A 20,053-nucleotide genomic window follows, 5' to 3' on the forward strand; every position below is an offset into this window, starting at 1 on the left:
CATGAGAAAGGAAATGCTTTATCTTAGCCTCTTAGCCTCGCATCCGATGTGGAACTTCCAGGGGAGGTCTCAGCAGGGTAGAGGAGCACTGCACGGTATGAAAACCTGCAGTTACATTACATCATACTAATGCATTGATTTCCACCCCTTGCCCCACCCGCCCGCGTGTACACACACTGGAGTTGTTCAGAAAACTACCTACTTACCAGCTCCAAATATTGTGGCTGCCAGAAGTACTGAGGGTTATTTGATTGTCTGAACTGATGCAGAAAACTGACTGACTTTTCTGGAGTTACGATTCTGCCTGTCTTGTTTCGAAGTGGTCTTGTTTATACTCACTGGCTGATGAAAGTACTTTGTGATGTTTTTGAAACAACTACGCCGCTTTTAAAAAAATGCAGCTAAATCTTTGGAGGAGTGAGGAAGACCTGAAGCCCTTAAAAATCAAATGCTGTTTTACTCAAAGTTTTATTAAGCATGTTGAATTTTGCTACTATTTACTTAGGAGACCAGTATCTGTAGGAGTACAGTGAGATGCAAGTTGACTTAAAACCAGTCTTTCTGGTAGCAAATGAAAAATCAGCAAATTGAGGTTGTGATCTTATTACTATCTCTTTTTTTTTAATCTGGCCTCTTGTTTTGATGTGTACTTTACTTAGCACTTTCATTAGAATTTTTATATGTATTTCTTTGCTTACGTCTATTCTGGAAACTAGCCATTCAAAAAGTCCTTGAATCATGATGATTAGTGCAAACTGATCTGTCAGAGTTGCCTACGTTCATTCCTTTTTCTCTCCCACGAATGATTCTAGCGTGATGAATGCTGAATCCCCACCCCTCCCTCCCATAGGAGGAATTGCACAGTGACAGTTTTGGGAAAAAGAAAAACAGAAGTGGCCAACAAAGGGGATTTTAAAAATTTGTTTTCAGTAATGTATTACATTTTTAGATAGTTTGGAAGGTTGACTGTGACAATGGCACATTCTTACTCAATTATTTAAGTATGGCATGCTTCACTGATTGGACCTGAGTCTAAACAGTGGTGATACATAGTTTCTGTAATCATGGAAGGTTAAGCTAATGACAGGTAACAGTTAAAACTGGAGTATATTATTTATTTATTTTACATTCTGGATCAAGTTAACTTAAGAATATAAGCCAAGATACTGATACCCATAACAGAAAACAGCATTGAAGACCAATACATACAGTTCCTAGAGGACCTTTTGAGGCCTGCTCCACTGATGAATTTGAAGGCAGCCTATGTAATTGTTACCAGCAGAGCTCAACGCTGTTACAGTTTTGCTTTTAAGTTTACTAACATGATTTTAATACATGTTACACTGGTTCAAATCAACCTACATTTAAAATATATTCTCCTTGCTTTGTTGTTTGTGGAAATCATTGTATCATTTGTGCTATTAGCTTTCAAAAACAAGAATCTTGGATAGTTTTCAGTGCATGTTGATAGCCTTTTATGAATTAATGTTTCTTAAATTTTTGCTCCTCAATGTATGAGACAGAAAGACAATCTTTGGCCAGTCAGCCATGTGGAGAAATCCTATTTTTTTCTTTAGATGTAACTTTAAAGATTAGCCAACTAATGATGATATAGTGTGCAAATTAAGTATTTAACATTCCAAAACATATTGACGTATTTGAATTCAGCTCACCATGTAATCTTCCTTGTTCCTCCTGGCTGATGCACAGTCAAAAGTTCCATTATGTACTATTGAATCTGAAACCAGATTAATGTCTCAGACTTTTCTTTGTTAATAAGTTATATGATATTAGAGAGAAAAGTAGCTTTTTGAAATAATTGGTTATTAGATTGCAAACAACCACAAATAGTGCCCCAATGAAATTCTTCTACTGGCTTCTCATCAGCATAAACACATTATGGCATAAATGGTGTCGTTAGAATTGCCCATCCATTTTGCATTTGGGGAAGAACAGAAACTAAGCTTAAAGACTGGAGTCTTAACCAGAAACTAACAGTAATGGTAGCATGATAATTATTCTATGGCATTTACCACACTGATTAGACTTTTATTATATGGCCTGCCTTTCCTTGAGATTATTATAATGTATTTATCAGAGTATGTTTCGGGGGAAATGAGATTCCTTATTCACTCCCTTGAGTCATCAGTGTTCCAAGAACATGGTCCCTACAGCGAGAGCACACGGGGACCGGAAACCTGTCCACTCTTGTCACTACCAGCACAGAGCAGCGCTGGGATTGTGCTACTGGTCATCAGCAGTTGATGACACTGGCACAGGAACAGCATTGTGCAGAAGCAAACGCCCAAGGAGTATCTTGCTTTGATTTCAGGTCATTTTCTGTTCTGTATAGTTGTTAATTTGCTTTAGTTCAGCAAAGCGAACTAGTGTTAGTTTGCTTTAGTCCTCTTGGTTTTAGTCAAAAGCCTTCTATTTTGTATTGAATACTTCAGGTCACAGGTCTTTGCTTAGAGCAAAATATAATTAAATGTAGCTGGCGGTAAAACAAAGAGAAATGGAGGGGAAAAGAGCTTGCAATGTTTTTTTTCTCCTGTTACTAGTCTAGAAGGAAGCAAGTTTTCAGAAGATGTTTCAAAAAGCTGATCTTAGAAGCACTGAGATAGCAGAACCACAGAGGTCAGATAAAAGTAATCATTTGGTTTCTGTCCATTTTTGAGGTATGTTTTTATACATGAGACTGCTTATGCAAAATCAAACCCAGTATATGCATAAATTTATAATGGTAGCTACTCTTTAAAAGATCAGTGACAGATGGTGCAGTTGCACACCTTAACCATTTAGCCCCTGAGACTCTCCAGCATTCATAAAACCTTACAAAATGAGTTTGAAGGTACTGCCATCTAATACAGCTGTCACAGCTGTAGGTGGTTTGCTGTCATTTTGTAGTGCTTCTAAATGGTTTGAAGCTTGGGGTTAGCAAATTTGTGTGAGCTGGGAGTCTTACTCTGTGCAACAGCACTGCCTACTAAATGCATCTAGTATTCCACCTTGTGTTTCTGCCTCCATTACTTTTAAAGTCATCACCACAGCTGCTTATTTTGGGGAGTACAAAGTTGGATTTAATTTCACGAATGACTAGAAATCATCTGCACTTCTCTGAAACGGTTTGGTTTGCTAAATAATGAAGACACAGTTTCTTAGGAATAGGCACAGTAGCAGCAACTTGCCTCACTGCTGAACTTTTTTTTTTCCCCCCTTAAGTCCATGTATCAGTTCACAACAGGCATTATGAAAGGTACTATATTTGTACAGCTATCGGGAGTTTGTTGACCAAGCAGGTGTAGGAAGCGTTTTGAGCCATGGTGTGAACTTAGGACTGGATGGATTCATCCCTTTGGAAGTTAATTTCTTTTCTCCCCTTTCTTTGTGCTCCAAACCAATACTGCCGCCCTGGCATACAAAAGTAGGTGCACTCAACCTTTGATTTTAAAAATACGGCGCTTTCAGAGAAACCGGCGCTCTTTTCACCTCCCACGCCACCTCCCAGAGCTGGGTACCGTGACGGTAGCAGGGCAGCAGCTTCGCTGGCCGCCGGGCAGCCCCGTACCTGCGCCGGGGAAAGCCCTCGTCCCTTCGCCCCGTCGGCCCCGTTTGCTCGCGCACCTTTACCACGGTCTTTCCCCCTCGAGTACGCCCTGCCCGCGTCTTCCCGCCCCTTCCCGGCCGCCTTCGGCCGTGCGGGAGCGGAACCCCGCCAGACCCGCGCCCTCGGCCGGCGAAGGGGGAACGGGCCACGCCGGCCTAAGTCCAGCGGCTGCGCCGCGCGCCCCGCCCCGCGTCACGTGCGCGGCGTCACGTGCCGCGTGCAGATGGCTGCGGCGGCGGCGCCGCTCGCCGAGAGCCCGCGGCCCTGAGGAGGGAACCGGCGCCCCCGTCCCGGCCCGCCATGGAGGTGTACATCCCCTCCTTCCGCTACGAGGAGAGCGAGCTGGAGCGGGGCTACACGGTGAGGGGCGGCGGGGCGGGAGACCCATGCGCCTCGGGGGGGCGATGTAGCGGCGGTGGCGAGTGGGGACGGCGCCGGGGGTCAGGCCGCCATGCAGGTGCCGGCCTGAGGGGCCCGCGGGGCGGGGCCGCCCTGCTCTGCCGTGCTCTGCCGTGCTCTGCCGTCCTCGACGCAGGAGGGGTGACTTTGGCCTGTCGGGCATCTCCTGCCCCAGGAGAGCTTCGTGCTGTGGAGCGAGCGGTAGCGATAGGGGCTAATGCAGCGTGAGGTAGTGCTTCCTTGCCCCTCGGCCCCGCTGAGAGACGCACGTCTGGGCTCGCGGTCCGGGTCTGGGCTCCCCAGTGCAGAGGTTGGACCAAGTCCAGTGCAGAGCCAAACATGATGAAGGGGCTGGGTCATCTCTTGGGTGAGGAAAGGCTGAGAGAGCTGACACTGTTCAGCCTGGAGAAGGCACAGGGGATCTCATCACTGTGTCCAAATAATCTGAAGAGAGGCAGTGAGGAAGAGAGAGTCAGACTCTACTCGGTGGTGCCGGGTGACAGGACAAGTGGCAATGGGCACACGTCAAAATACAGAGAAAACTATTTAAACATAAGACAAAACCTTTTTGTTCCCATAAGGGTGGTCAAGCATTGGTACAGGTTGCTGTGAAGTCTCCATCCTTTCTCAACACTTGACTGAACATGGTCCTGGGCAGCCTGCTGTAGCTGACCCTGCTTGAGCAGAGGAGTTAGTCTACACAATTTTAGAGGTCATTTTCAACCTCAGTTGTTTTCTCATCCCATGGAGCTTTTGGGCTGTAACACTTTTCCACATGTTGCTGGGTGAACATGGGATGCTCTGGACCAAAGCCCAAGGCATTTGACTGAAGGTGGATATTCAGAGCTAACATCTTTTATTAAATGTGTTCATTTGGTAGGTCTGAGCTGTTAAGAAATAGCAGGGGAAAAAAAGATCTAATCCTGTCGATTGCCAGAAGATTGATCCATATAGGCACAGTTGCATGAAGCAAGTGCATTTTTCCCTTGCGTCTAGCTGATGCTGTATACTCTTTGGTCATCAGTACTGACAGATATTTACAAGCCTTGTAAACCACTTTAGATGACCTAATGTGGAAGTGTAACTGCATTAATATTTCTGCCTCTTAGTTGAACTTAAATGGAAGTGGTCCCCTACAACATGTCTGCGTGATTTTGGGGAATGCAACCAGCTTTAAAACATTCCGACTGTCATTACAATAGCACAGACCAATCCATGTCCCAGTTGGGCAGGTTAGTTGAAGTGACAGAGTGATTTCTAAGATGTGCATATCACACAAATAGGATTTTTCATACCAGTATATATTTTTAGTATTTGGGTTTAGAGTGTTTTTTATTTCTTTAATAGTACTTCTGTCAGTGAATCCTGCTGTCTAGAGGATTTCTTTTTTAAATTTTATAAATGTTAAGCTGTGTAAGCTTCAAATAAATCAGAAATGAAACTATCTTTCTAGAAGTCTTCAAGAAAATGATCTTGAAAGTGAAAATGTTCGATTATTGCAGCACTTTTGAATTTTACAGGACTTTTCCTCTCAGGTCACTGGTAATAAGTCAAATTCATGCATCTGAAACCTGCTGAAGCTCAATAGAGTTTGATAGTTGTTCCTACCTGAATACTTTGCCTGTTCAATCAGATGAGGGGGATTCTATACCACATCGCATACAAAAATTGTCATGCTTTACACTATCAGATGCATCAGTTCAGGGATCTCCCTGGCCATGAAACTGTACTAGAAGTCATAGCTAAAGTGCCTCTGGGTCAGGCATGCTTGTGGGAGAGGATGTGGAAGTTTGTTCTGATAATAACATGATGTATTTCCTTTATGTTCTAAAGAGCTCATGGACTATGCAGGAGCAAAGCTTGTTTTAAGGTAATTGTCAATTTGTTACATAGCTAAATAATTTGCCTAAGTATTGTTCCAAGCATAGATATTTATGGCTGTTGCAAATGAGTGCACTATAAGCCCTCCCTCCAGCAAAAACAAGGTTAATCAGAGCTTACCTTTGCTCTGCACTAGGTAGGAATCTCTGTGTAGGCAGAGATTGTTTACATAAGAAAAAAAACCCAGTAACGTAAAAATTATTTTGCATTGAGCAAAAAGGTGATTTCACTTGGATGGTTGGAGCTTGTGAATGTCTCTGTGTCCAGACCACATCGGGTCTCATTCTTTTGGATCTCATTATGTGGGGGTTAACAGTCAGAAGCTGTGGGTTTGGTAGATACCACTATAAAATAAAAGGATTACAGGATGTTGAATTTAATTTGTGATTAAGCAGATGTTTCACCAGTTCTGTGCTCCCTGAATCTGATGAATTAGAAAAGTTGAGATAAGCGGAGGAAGTGGCACTGTGAAGTATTGAATCTCTTTGAAATGTAACCTTCATATAAAGGGGATGGGTGAAATCCTGGACTAGTGCAGTATATCTGAGTGAAATAGGGTTTTTTTCTATGAAATTAGTTCAACTGAAATTCAGTTATTTTGCATCATCAGGCTTATGTATAGTATTAACATTTAAAACAATATGGTTATGAAGGTCAAAGAAAACGTACCCACCCCAATGAACACAACTGGCCAGCTGGTAACAACGGATGAGGAAAAGGCTGAGGTACTCAACTTCTTTGCCTCGGTCTTCACTGGCAGCCTCTCTTCCCACACCTGTTGAGTGGATGGACTGCAAGACAGGGACTGGGGGAGCAAAGTCCCTCCCACTGTAAGAGATCAGGTTCGTGACCACTTGAGGAACATGAGCATACGTAAGTCTATGGGACCTGATGAGGTGCATGCCAGAGTCCTGAGGGAACTGGCTGATGTATTTGCCAAGCCACTCTCCATGATGTTTGAAAAGTCAGATGAAGTCCACAGTGACTGGAAAAAAGGGAAACATTGCACGCATTTCTAAAAAGGGTGAAAAGGAGAACTCTGGGAGCTACTGACCTGTAAGCCTCAACTCTGTGCCTGGGAAGATCATGGAACTGATCCTCCTAGAAGCACATAGAGGACAGGGAGGTGATTTGAGACAGCCAGTGTGGCTTCACCAAAGGCAAGCCTTGCCTGACCAACCTAGTGACCTTCTATGATGGAGTGACTAGATCAGTAAACAAGGGAAGAGCTACTGATCTCATCTATTTCGACTTCTGTAAGGCCTTTGACATGGTCCTCCACAACATCCTTCTCTCTAAATTGGAGAGACATGGATTTGATGGATGGACTGTTTGGTGGATGAGAAATTGATTGGATGGTGGCATCCAGAGGGTAGTGGTCAACTGCTCAATGTCCAGATGGACATCAGTGACAAGTGGTGTCCCTCAGGGGTCTGTGCTGGGACCAGTACTGTTTAATATCTCCATCAGTGACATAGACAGTGGGATCAAGTGCACCCTCGGTAAGTTTGCAGACAGCACCAAGCTGAGTGGTGCAGTTGACGCACCTGAGGGAAGGGATGCCATCCAGAGGGACCTTGACAAACTTGAGAAGTGGGCCCATGAGAACCTCATGGAGTTCAACAAGGCCAATTGCAAGGTCCTGCACATGGGTCAGGGCAACCCCCAGTATCAGTACAGACTGGGGGGTGAAGGCACTGAGAGCAGCCCTGAGGAGAAGGACTTGGGGGCTACTGATGGATGAAATGCTGAACATAAGCCGGAAATGTGTGCTTGCAGCCCAGAAAGCCAACCGTGTCTTGGGCTGCATCAAAAGAAGTGTGACCAGCAGGTCGAGGGAGGTGATCCTGCCCCTCTACTCTGCTCTCGTGAGACCCCACCTGGAGTACTGTGTTCAGTTCTGAGATGGATCAGTTGGAGCAGCTCCAGAGGAGCCCACAAAGATGATCAGAGGGCTGGAGCACCCCTCTTATGAAGAAAGGCTGAGAGAGTTGGGAGAAGAGAAGGCTCTGGGGAGACCTTATTGTGGTCTTTCAGTACTTAAAGGGAGCTTATAAGGGAGGTAGGGACAGAGTTTTTGGTAGGGCCTGTTGTGACAGGACAAGAGGTAATGGTAAAAGAGGGTAGATTCAGACTAGATCTAAGGAAGAAATTTTTTACAGTGAGGGTGGTGAAACACTGAAACAGGTTGCCCAGAGAGGTGATAGATGCGCCATTCCTGGAAACATGCAAGGTCAGATTGGACGGTGCTCTGAGCAACCTGATCTAGTTGAAGATGTCTCTGCTTATTGTAGGGGTGTTGGACTAGATGACCTTTAAAGGTCCCTTCCCACTTAAACCATTCTATGATTCTGTGATCGCAGGAGTACTTTACACAGTTGATCTTTTACTGTTCTCTTTCCCACAAGTGCTAAATTGCTCAGAATTAAAATGTTTTCTTGGAGTAGCTGAAACAAGGGACTATCAGAGATGATGTGATTAATAGCAGGAAAGGATGATAGAGCTTAGGGCAGATAGAAGATTGATTGGATGCTGGCTCCCCACCAGCCCAGTAATGTGCCAGAGGGTTACAGAGGGTGTATTCGACACTGTGACTGTTAGGAGCCATGACACAGAAACAGGGCTTAAGAAGGGGTTTTTGAGAAGTGTGGTGATGATCATCCTCGTTTCTTTGCTAGAAACAGCAATCATGGTGACCTCCTGCATGAAATGAGAGACTGGAAGAAGATTCCTTCCTCTCTGCGGTGGCTGTGCATGGCTACCGAAACACGCTTTCCTGACATCTCTGAGTTTCTGGTTCCTTATCTTTAGCAGAACAGAATCCAGTTCCTCTTGGATTCAGCCTGCAGCTGTATATCCTCACTGCCTGGAAAGGAAAGAGACAAAAAGCGTGTTTGTCCTTTTTTTTTTTTTTTTTTTTTAAGGAAGCTCATTACCAACGTACTGGTTTGTTTTCAGCTTTCTTTTCCTGATACCTGTTGTTTCAGATGATTTTCTTTTTCCCTTGGTATGGCTAGGCAGCACTGGGAAAGTGGAATGGGCGGAGGAGACCCATCAACCAGCAGCTAGCTGTATAAGCAGAAAATAGTTTTGGGGAGAGGGTGGAAGTGACTTGTCACAGAAATTGGAAATTTCTCCATAGCTTCAAAGGAAAAACTACAGAGAAATTAAGAAATATAAAGGATGGGGTCTTGACCAGTGAAAGGTTGGTTTAGGGAAAGAAAAGAAAGAAAAATGAGGGGAAAATCTGTAATGCAACACATGAGATGGGGCTCTGTCAACAAAGTAAATGGGTTATTCACTCCTTTCAGTCCTTGTTTCAGGAGCTCAGCTTTACTAAAGCACTGTTGCTCTGATATAAAACCTTGAAAGCCTTTTTTTTTTCCACCCCCCAAAAAATAAAAATAGAATAAACTTGGACTTGTTCCAGTTCCGTTTGAGGTATACATAAAATGGTGAAACACAGAATGAGGAAAATGTCTGTTTTCCTTGTGGACAATTAGATTTCATTGTCAGTTTAAATTGATGGCACTAGCTTCCAAACTATTGAGCCTGTGCTAATAAATGCAACAGTTGTTCATAATTTGGCAGTGAATGACCTTTAAATGTAGACGCTTACTAAGGATGTCCCTAGGGAACAATTCAACTTCAAAATGACACCCATGTTTTCTTGTTATCATTTAAATATGCTCCCTTTGTCAATAACAGAATAATAAGTACTAGTTAGATTTCTAAAGTTGATTCAGATGCTAGAAAACTTACTGAATAAATTAGTGTACATTTGATTTATATTGACCAAAAAAATTTTACAGTGCTATATGGCAGGTCAAGGTGACATACATTTAAATGTGTTGTAGACCAGAGGGCATACTTGACTGACACATGTGCTTATTACATTTTTAATTAACGCTTCCAATACTACTCCCAAAATTGCTCCCGGAGTTGCAAATGTTGTTGAAGTAAGATATGACAGGTAAGATCCTAAAGTACTGTGGATTTTTTGAAAGTTCATAGGCTCTATGTCCATAGAGGAAGTGGTTGAATTACTAGGCTGTACTCTTGTTTATGGAAGTATAATACTACAAGGACTTAAAGTTTGCTATAGCTTATGTATTTCAGTATTCTTTACTGTTAATGTAACTGCACATAGAGTCAAAAAGGGAAGTTGTGAGATGTTCTTCCATATGAAGCCTAAGAGTAAGCCACAATAGCAAGTGATAAATGTAAAAGGTAAAGGGGGAATAGTTATCAGTATTGTAGTTATAAAGCATGGAGGGAGTAATTATGTGAATGAATTTATATAAAACCCATTCAAAGTATTACTATTCCAACCCTTTCACTGAGTCTCTGGACTGTGTGAACTTGGTAGTGTTAGAAAATCTGAATAGACTCTGTGTGCCTTGGGTATGAAATTTGCAGCATGACTTGCTTACCAGTCTGGCATGTACAAGCTTACCAAGTGTTACCTTGTATCACAAGTTCTATTGAAATCAGTGATAGACCAATTACTACAAGTTCTACTAATAGAAATGTTAGATCTGTTAGATCAATTAGATTTTTTTATTGGCTTAGTGTCTTCACAGAGAATTTTTAGGTGTCCGTGTATCTCCACAAGGGAGTCAAGAGTAGGTCTGTACAGATACTTGTCTCTCTTACATGGGAAGATGAAGAGGAAAAAGATAATTTAACAGATGCCAATGATTCTGTAATGTCAGAAGAATGCTATATAAGATCATTGGGTTTTTTCAGTTCCAGTGAAGCAGAATGTATTAGTGGAAGAAATAGACCTGATAATTTAGGCTGAAGATTGCTGGTTTTGAAGATACTTTTTTGTTCTTGTTATTAACATGTGCATTTGTCAGCAGTGGTGATTAAATTTTTTTCATCCGGTCAGTTTTCCTGTTGACAGACTTTAAGTCAGTGATATGAAACTGACCATTCGATATGCAATGGGAGCTTTAAGAGTATGAAGTAAGACAGAGAATTTTGCAGTGCACATGAAGGCTGCTAAGGCAGAAACTGGAAAAAGATAAAACCAAACTGAAAAACTGGCTGAAGGTACATGTAACAATCTTTTAAAGCTGTTTCCTGTTTTGTGTGTTTACTCTGCTTTGGGGTATAGACAGATTAGACAGAGACATATAGCTTCAGTGATCTCTAATTGTTGTGCAATTGCTCAACCCTCCCCTGATTCACAGTCAGGAAATCCTAGTGGAAAGAGCCCTGTAAGATTTCTCTGAGCAAGAAATCACTTCTGATGTATTCCTCCGGGGGTGAGGGGTGTCAGCATTAGGATAAAGAAGCAGCAACATGATTACCTATATCAATTTACCATCTGAAAGACCAAAATTTGACACATTCTGTCAGTGAACCATAACTGCAAAATTTCCATTACCCAATTCTCTCCCAAGATCTACTGATTGCAGTTTTGATGAGGAAGTTACGTTTGCAGAAAGAGAGTAGCAGAGCATTCAAACATGCATCACAATAAAGATTTATTTGAATTCCATTGAATCTTTGAGAGGTAGTAGTGCCAAAACTTTGTTAATAATATAATGCTTTCAGTGGAATTATTTCATCAGAGGGATTCATACTTAACTGCTCCTGCTGGTGTTTTCTGTCTGAACAGCACCAAGTCATGATACTTGTAAAATCTTGTCAACAAAGACAGCATTAAGCATATGTACATTCTTTACTACCCAGGAGTGCAAACACATCCAGCTTTAAAACACAACAAGAAGGAAGATATAATAGATATCCCAGGTTTTTATTACTGTAATGCACATTTTAATTGGTCTTTGAACTTTTTAATGCGTGATGTAATTAATTCCAGGTTTAATTGATAATTAGACATAATTGTCATGGTTTTTATGAAGTTATCTTGGAATTTCAGAAGATGATACCATTTTCATGTTAGGTGACTGGTGAGTCTTGAAGAAGCTGAAGATATGTTTTTCCTCTACAGCAGTGATTAGGTTATTAATTCAACAAAGTTAGTATTACAGGAGCAGTTTTAGAAAGCTGTCTTTTTAATAATAGGTATTTATTTTTGGAATAACTGGAAACTTTAAATGACAGTTCTTCAAACCATTACAATTCAAAATTATCTGTTGGAAAATACCATTGGATATGCACCCACTTACAGATTTTAATTTTTGCAGTCTTTGTGAAAATGTCTGTGCTGCTAATTTGCATGAATGCATTCTTCTTGGTTTTAGCCGTCTCTCTTTTTAAGTTCCTTTCTGAAATTTTATGTGAAGGAGTTTAAAGGATAGCTTCTTAGTAGGCTGAATATATGTAAATCTTAGTGGTTCTTGTAATGATTATCTTTGAATTCACAAAAAATAGGAAAGAAATCGATGGGACTTTATACTGCAGCTTAGTGACCTAATTGTGTTGCTTACTCAATAGACCACGAGGACAAAGTTTAGTCAGTCTCAACCCAGCTCTGCCGAGGTAGAGAAAGGTCTTCCTGGTGTCCTGGCAACGAGAAGAACATAGAGAAGACAGGCTTGCATGGCAGAGCGCTTGGTGGTAGAATTTCAGGGCTATATTTGAGTACAGTGGAAGTACTCGCATTAGGTATGCACCATGGAAGTATGCAGATGGAGGCTTTCCCACTACTGCATTTTGAATACTCTTATTGTAAGCAACCGTTATTTCTCCTCTTTACAAGAATTACATGAGGAACTTGTATCAACTTTTCATTTTCTTCTCTGTGTAAGCCTGAACATTCTGTGGCTTGGGGAAGGCTAAAATAGATTTTGCTGAGCATTTTGGAAGGGGATTTTGATGACAAAGCAAAAGTGTCATCATTCCCTCTGAAAGTGGCATTGTATTTTTAATGAGAAACAAAAGGAGTATGTAGTCTATTAACAAACTATTTATTCTTAGATGTCCTGGTGATAAAGATCTTGTAGCTAGAACATGGATGCTCTCTTTCTGGGAACAAAATTATTTTATTATTTCAACCTATATATCATGTTATAAGTATTTCACATATCATAAACCAGTAAACATTGTGTGGTTGTTGGGGGTTTTTAACTAAAATATTTGGAGCACGACAGTAATGCTTGGATATTTTTAGGCACTGAAATAAGGTGGGACAGAAAGAGCACACCATGAGAAAGAAGCACCATCTCCATTCCAGGTTCTAAACAGTTTCCTCTCATTCCTCCTCTGCTAGTGCAGAGCTCCACCTCCTGTTCAAAACAACCTTCAGCTCTAAAAATGTGTAAATAGGAAATCTGAGATGATTTTGGATGTTGAAACTGCCACCAGTGTAGCTAGAGTAAGTAATTTATAAGAAATGACAGCAAAACCTCCACTGCATCTTCCATTTAATGTATTATTTATTTACATGTCATGGTGTTTATGGGTCCCAGTGAAGACCAGGGCCTCTGGGTGACAGTTTTTGAATTGTGTACGTGTACGAGTTTCAAAAATCACTCTTGAAAGGAGTTACCTGCACTTGGTAATAGTTGTTTGCCTGATGAAATGCTGTGAAAAGTAATGTCTGTCCAAAACAGTATTATTATTGTTTGACTACTTAATTCTTTAATATAGTAAAAATGGTATAAAACTGTGAAAGTCTTTTATCCCACTAGTCTACCTTGAAAACTGTGAGATAAGAATTACCAATCTTCATTATTTTAATTTTTCTATTTCTTGTCTCCTCCTGTAATTGATTCACTTTTTAAAAATGGATTCCCCTTTTATACCAAGGCAGAAGTATTCATGTGCTGCAGTATCTCCAAATTGGAAAATAATGAAATATAAAGCTTTCCTATCATCTTTTACGTAAGGACAAACAAAGAATCTTGATTATGTGGTGAAACAATCAATTGTTCAGCAGCAAGTTTGTATTGATTACAGTGAACTGCTGTTATGAAAAGTGACTGTATGTACTTCAGCTAACTGCCTTTACTTCTGATCTTGCACAGACTTCTGTTTCTTTGTATATAGATTCCCTTCCATACTCTTTACTTTGTAATCAAGCTCTTTCCGGAACAGGACTCCCTGGTCATGTGTCTGCCTTGCAGTCAGGCTGTGATGGTAACTACGATCTAACTCTCTTTCTTTTGAGATGTGGAAACATAAGGAATGTGTCTTCCATAAATTGATGGACTAATAGATTTATAGTAATGTCAGGGAATGTTATAAAAATATTTACTTTGCTTGGAAGATGTGAAGAAACGGATATTCAGAAAAAAAAAAGCAAAACTAATTTGGAGTTGAATGGTATGCCATTATAGAACCAGAAAATATATTAGCCTATTACTTTTCTGATTTCTTGCAAATTGTAAGAAAAATTATGTCCCATGATGACATACATTATATGAAACTCCAAAACACTCCATTCTTAAAGCAAGTTAGAGAACATTTAAATGCTAGGTTTTAATTAAAGATTCATTCTCCATCTAAAAGCTGAAGACCTAGCTTCTATTTTTATGTTGTAGTGAGGGAGCCTAAAAGTCAGTAAATACTGAAAACATCTATTTTTGGTATTGAATAGAAAATGTTAGGGGCCTTTCCTTTTGCTGAGCACTCAGAATGTGGGTGTGGATGTGTGATTAGTAGGAGTACAATCTTTGCACTATTTCCTCTGTATGTTTTAAAAATTCATGTTTGACACAGAGATTACAAAGCTCAAGTAGATTCTGAGGTATAGCTGAGTATGCTTTTTTAAAATTTCCTTTCCATATTTCTCCTCTATATCAAAATCTCTTCCTTTGGTAGTTTCGGTTTTACCTTCCCTTACAGAGGTATTACAATGTCAGACTTCCAGGTTTTACCATAGATTCTTAGTGCCAGTTGGGAAGAGGGAAAGAATATTTTTAGATGTGTTGTTTTAAAACAACTTGGTAAGAACTTGTTAGGAATGTTACTGAGAATAATAATAGTGCTACTTGCTACTATGTGTTTTTCTGAAAAATAAACATAAGGAGACTGCATTAATGGGAATCACAAACAGTTTTAAGGTACTTGGTAGAATAATTTTTTCTCTACATGTATTTAGTCTTCATATTTGAGTTTTTCCTTTAGTGCTAGGTGCTTTGTATCTAATTGCAGCTTCAGAAAACTTCTAAACATAGTTTCAAGGCTGAAAAAGACTGCTATCATCTAGTTTGTAATACAGGACTCTAAATTAAAAGCCTGATTTTTGCCTAGACCATGAGAGAAGGGAGGAAATTTCTTCTGAAAGGCGAATGTTCTGTAAACTAAGAAAAGATGACTCGAAGTTAGTTCCTTAAACCATGAAAGCCACTGCTTTTTCTTTTGCCTTTTTTTTTTTTTTTTTTAAAGTGTGAACTCTTTAAATTCAGTGGCCAGGATAATACCACTGCCACAAAACATTCCTAACTGCCTAGGTGTTTAAATAGTACATTTTGTGAACTGATACAGAAATGCAGTTACTATAGTTTTGAACTGTATTTGTTGTCTGGGAAAGAACTGGCAGCATGCTGCACATTCAAAACTATTTTTGCTACTCACCAGCTAAATTGTCAAAAATTGCTGATTTGAAAGGGGGTAAAAACCTGCTTAAAGTAATCACAGATATAACTGTTATCTGTTAAGGGCTAAGAACTTAATGCCCCATTTCTCAAATGAGTTTTTACAATAACGAGCGAGATAGCTGTATCACACTCCTAAGTGAAAAGCTCATGAACTTGCCTGCATGGTTATTTCCAACATCTACTCTTTTTAACAAGCTCCCAAAGTTGTTGTTGCTTATAAAAGTGGAAAATGGACCAGATAAAAATGTTTAGTCTGCAGGGCTGTGTTTTATTTATCATATCACAAAAGAACAATGTTTTGTTGCATCATGGTCAAAATAGAAGCGACCTTGCTTGTTCATGAGTGCTCAAAGCCTAGAGATAAGAGGCAAAATAATAGAGTACAATAGAAAGAGTGTAGTGTAATTATTTGTGGCTTGTCAAGTGAAGCCCTCTCAGGCCCCAAGTGATTCAAATCTGGGAACTCTGCACAATTCTGTACGCTAACCATAGCTAGCATCAGAGAAATCTCACCCAGCTTCTCCGACAGTACTGAAATTGCATCAGTTTGTCATGCACTGAGCATGCCAGCTTCACACAATATCATTTGCTTGCAAATGGGCCTGGCCCCAACGCCCTGAGACACATTCTTTGGTATCTGACTCTTGGCCTGTGATTTGTCATGTCTCTAGTGCTATCAGCGTAAAGTAATTTTAATAGATTCTGATGGTTTGCTTGTGGAAGGTAAAGAATGCACTACAGATTGTGTCAGGTAGCTTTCTATGGCATGTAGCATGGTAGAGGCTCTCATGATGGTGATAGCCAAACAAAGAATATGGAGAAATGAGAAGCCTATTTTGAGTGGTATTTAACGCTCCCCTTCTCAACACTCTGCTGTGGACATCCTTGCTAACTCAGCAGGTTCAAGAACTTAGTAGCTCAACAAAGCAGTGTTATTTGTGCTTAAGAGTTGTTTACAGATGGAACATATAGCCAAAAATCTGTGGCTTTGTTTCTCCCTACTGAAAATGAAAAGTGCATAAGACATGTGAAAATGTTAATTAATTTGCAGGGACTAAAGTGTAATTATTTTTTTCTTAGTGTTTAACTCTATATTAATTGTTTGGAGTATTAGTACTCTCTGAATAAAATCACTGGATATTTTTTAGCAACTATATTCTTTAATACTGTAAAAAAAAAAAGGCTTATACAATTTATTCAGAAATGTATAAAATTACGTAAATATGATCTAGGCTATAGATTCCTGAAGAATTTCCTCATAGATTTTAATTGCAATAGTTATTTGACAATTATTTGGTTAGTAAATCTTTGGCATAGTTTTCTTGCAATATGAAGTAAGTATGTGGCATTTTTTTACTCTTTCTTTGACACCACTGAGATGAGATTATTTTGCCATTGACAACTCTGATCTTTGCATCATTTTTTTTTTTCAGCTGACTTCCTTAATTGATTACTGCTTTGGTGTTGGAGCCTGCAGCATAGCTCTCCAGAATTCTGCTGACATCAATCGATTAATGTGAAGGTGTTAATGTTAGTGATTTCATCTAAGAAACATTCAAAGCTATGTCAGTAATCTATTCTTAAAAACTGCCAGATCATTGAATGTTGTTGTTTTGAACATGTTATTTTGGCTTAACAAGGATTTCTCTGGAGAGCCAAAAAAAATTATAAAAATTTAGTGAATCCTATGGGAAAAGTAGATTGTTATTCAATTGTTGTACATTAGTGTAGCATACATGCACATGCCTTAATGTTTAACAGACTGTTTTAAAATATGTTCTTATTAATATTTATGGTATCTCTGAGGAATTTATAAAAATGCTTGAGCACAAGCTATTTCTTTTTAGTTTTACCTAGGGAATTTCTGACAGCAGTGTAACTCTGAGCACCCCGCTAGCAAGTCTGTGCAAGTCTGCCATGTTCTTTCCCACTGTAGCATCCATGTTTGCCTAGCAATTTTGCACAGCTAAGCAAAAAATTAAAATAAGCCTGCATTTTTTCCTTTTCTGTTCTAAATATATTAAAAAAATACTGTTGTGTTATACAGTTCCTCAGAGAAATTCTGGGTTAGGGTCAGAACTCACTGTTCAATATTGCACATAAAAAGATGGAAAGTATCTTTTTAAGCTTGATGTAGACCAACTTTTGAAAGTATGTTTTGCTTTTATTTCTTGGTGGAGTTTTTGGTAGAATCACTTCTTAAAATAACATAGATTTTTGTGATGTGCTAGCTTATGTGTATGCTATTTGTGCATCAGTAAAACAGCTCTGCCTTATTTCCTAGTTAAAAATTGTGGTTGATTGTGGAAAGTACAAGTTAGTTGAATCCAGTGACCGTGCTGTTAACACAAGTTTTGTTTGTCCTGAAGGCAGTATGAATCAGTTGCCACTAAGCAAACATCAAAAACAGCAAAGTACTGTGATCAGTGTAATCTCCTTATATTCAGATGGGGACAGAACATAGACATGCATGCGCACACACACACACGTGTTTGTGCATATGTGGGTGTGGGTGCACAGAAGCACGCGCATATGTTGACAATGGAAGGATTTATTGGCTTGTATTGCAGAGGGGTCTGTTTGAGGAGATGACCTGGATGATAGAATAAGAGTGCCCTTATTTACATTTGCCATCAACACTGCAGTGGAAGTGACTGTGAACGTGCTGCACAGCAAAAGTAGAATTAAAAATAATTTTGGTGAATTGGAAAGATTATTTAAGAAAGGAAAAAGGGGGGCTAATTCAATAGGAACTGGTGCCAAGTGCTGTATTTATAAAAAATAATCAGTAGCACAGTGTAAGATAGAACAGATTACGTAACAGATATTCCTGAAAGCATCTGGGGCTTATTATGCATCACAAGTTGGGCATGTCACTGATTTCATGCTGTTGCAGAAAAGGCAAATGTACGTTTGGATTTTGAACGAGAAATGTAAAAAAGAGGTCAGTGACGAGTGTATACTAAGCATGCAGTACCATGTTCAATTTTAGGTACTGCATTCTAAGACATATTTGAGTGTATGGGAAAGTATGTCCACAGGAGAAGGCAGTGTATGAGGAAATAGGATGTGTTGCACTGCTTTATGGATCTTTCATCAATGTGAAGAATGAAATACACTAGGGGCTGTTTAGATCGAAAAGAAAACTTTGAGCAGGAACTTCATAATAATCCTCAGTAACATCAAAAGAAGGGAGGCTTGGATTGGAGAAATCCAATCCACAGATTCAGTCTGAGATGCTGCGGTCCTGTGCTGTGCGATTTCCTGTCCGAACCACCAGAAGTAGGAAAGACTAATTACAAAATGTGCTAAATAATAAAGATACTGCTTCAGCAGAACATCCTGCAGGAGTAGAGTGTAGAAACTGCATCTGTACGAGGCTTAGATGTTTCTGTGAAGAGTAAGAAGCATAATTGGTCCTGCATGGAGGCAGCAGGGTGAGCCAGATAACTCCCAGAAATACAGAGCCAGAACAGACCTGAGGTCCTTCAGTACTGGGAGATAATATGCAGAAATCCCATGTAAGCAAATTGTGTGAGCGTTCTGAAGCCCAGCTGGCCATCTCCCAGCAAAGGCTTCCTCAAGCTTCTTTTCATGAGCCTCTCTTGACACTCAGCAATTGTTCTTTGCCTTATTTCAAAAATTTTACCTATATCCATCCCCTAACCTCTTACCACTTATAAATTCTGTGTCTTTCTAGAACTCTGGAGACTTCATCCAAAGTAGCCCTGTTCTATTCTCCTGGGAACTGTAGGAGAATCTCATAGTGGAACAGTTGATGAAACAACCATGAGCTTCTCCTTCTCTGTCTCTGCATACAGGAGAAGAAACATAATTTGCTCAAGAGAGCCTTTTGCAAGCGCTTCCTGGGAGGTAACCATTCTTTTCTGCTCCTAGCCTCAATTTTTGAGGTAACAGCAGTGCTTGGAGCAGACTTGTCACAGATTTTTTTTCCTGTTTTTTAAACACTGTTGATATTATTCAGTAAAGCATTTGTGTTCAGTATGTATTTTGTTTAGTACTTCAGAATTGTTTCCGCAAGTGTAAATGTTCATAGCAATGAAGGGAGGTGCAGAACATTAGGGACAACATCTTCCTTTATAAGCTAGTCAAGAAACTGCAAAAATTCAGTGCCACTCTTACCTCAGTACACCTCTTGCTATGTATAATATCCACCATTAAATGAAAGCTTTCTAAATGTTTAAATTGCTAGATGGGTAACTTATTAATAGGTGGCTAGATTGGTGGCTTAGCTGTGAAGTAGAAAGCAGCACAGGGACAGGAGTGACAGGAGTTCTGATCAGAGCTCTGGGTCTCCAACCGCAGTCCAGCCCTTTGTCCTCATCTGTCTGTTAAAAAAGGAGCCAGGCACATTTTTATAGGAGGGGAAGGCCATGCAGGAGCCATTCCCAGAGTTGACACCTGAAGAGCACAGATGTGTTCCACCTCAATCCTGTCTCATCTGAAGAGGCATGAAGTTACACTGTATGAGTTTGGAAAGTTAGAAGAGCCTTCAGGTTTACTAATGACACAGATAACAGAAAAAGACCAAGCAGTTCATGCCATTTATTCCCAAATATTTCCAGGAGCTGATCAAAGAATTGTATTTTTTAAAAGAGTATTTCAGGAAGGATTACTGTCAAATTAT

General features: G+C 40.0%; 1 protein-coding gene across 2 annotated transcripts in view; it reads left to right on the forward strand.

The window, feature by feature from the left end:
• Positions 1–3,816: 3,816 nt before the first annotated feature.
• The window catches only part of SNX24 (sorting nexin 24), an 89,951-nt gene continuing 73,714 nt past the window's right edge, over positions 3,817–20,053 (forward strand). For both annotated transcript variants that reach the window (XM_075740831.1, XM_075740830.1), the window contains exon 1: positions 3,817–3,967. Coding sequence is in view for 1 of the 2 variants with exons in the window: in XM_075740830.1 (XP_075596945.1) it covers positions 3,908–3,967 (60 nt within the window). In the remaining variant the exon portion in view is untranslated. The remainder of the gene's footprint in view (positions 3,968–20,053) is intronic.

This window comes from Balearica regulorum, chromosome Z (genome assembly GCF_011004875.1).
Source record: "Balearica regulorum gibbericeps isolate bBalReg1 chromosome Z, bBalReg1.pri, whole genome shotgun sequence".
In the NCBI taxonomy this organism is placed as follows: domain Eukaryota; kingdom Metazoa; phylum Chordata; class Aves; order Gruiformes; family Gruidae; genus Balearica; species Balearica regulorum.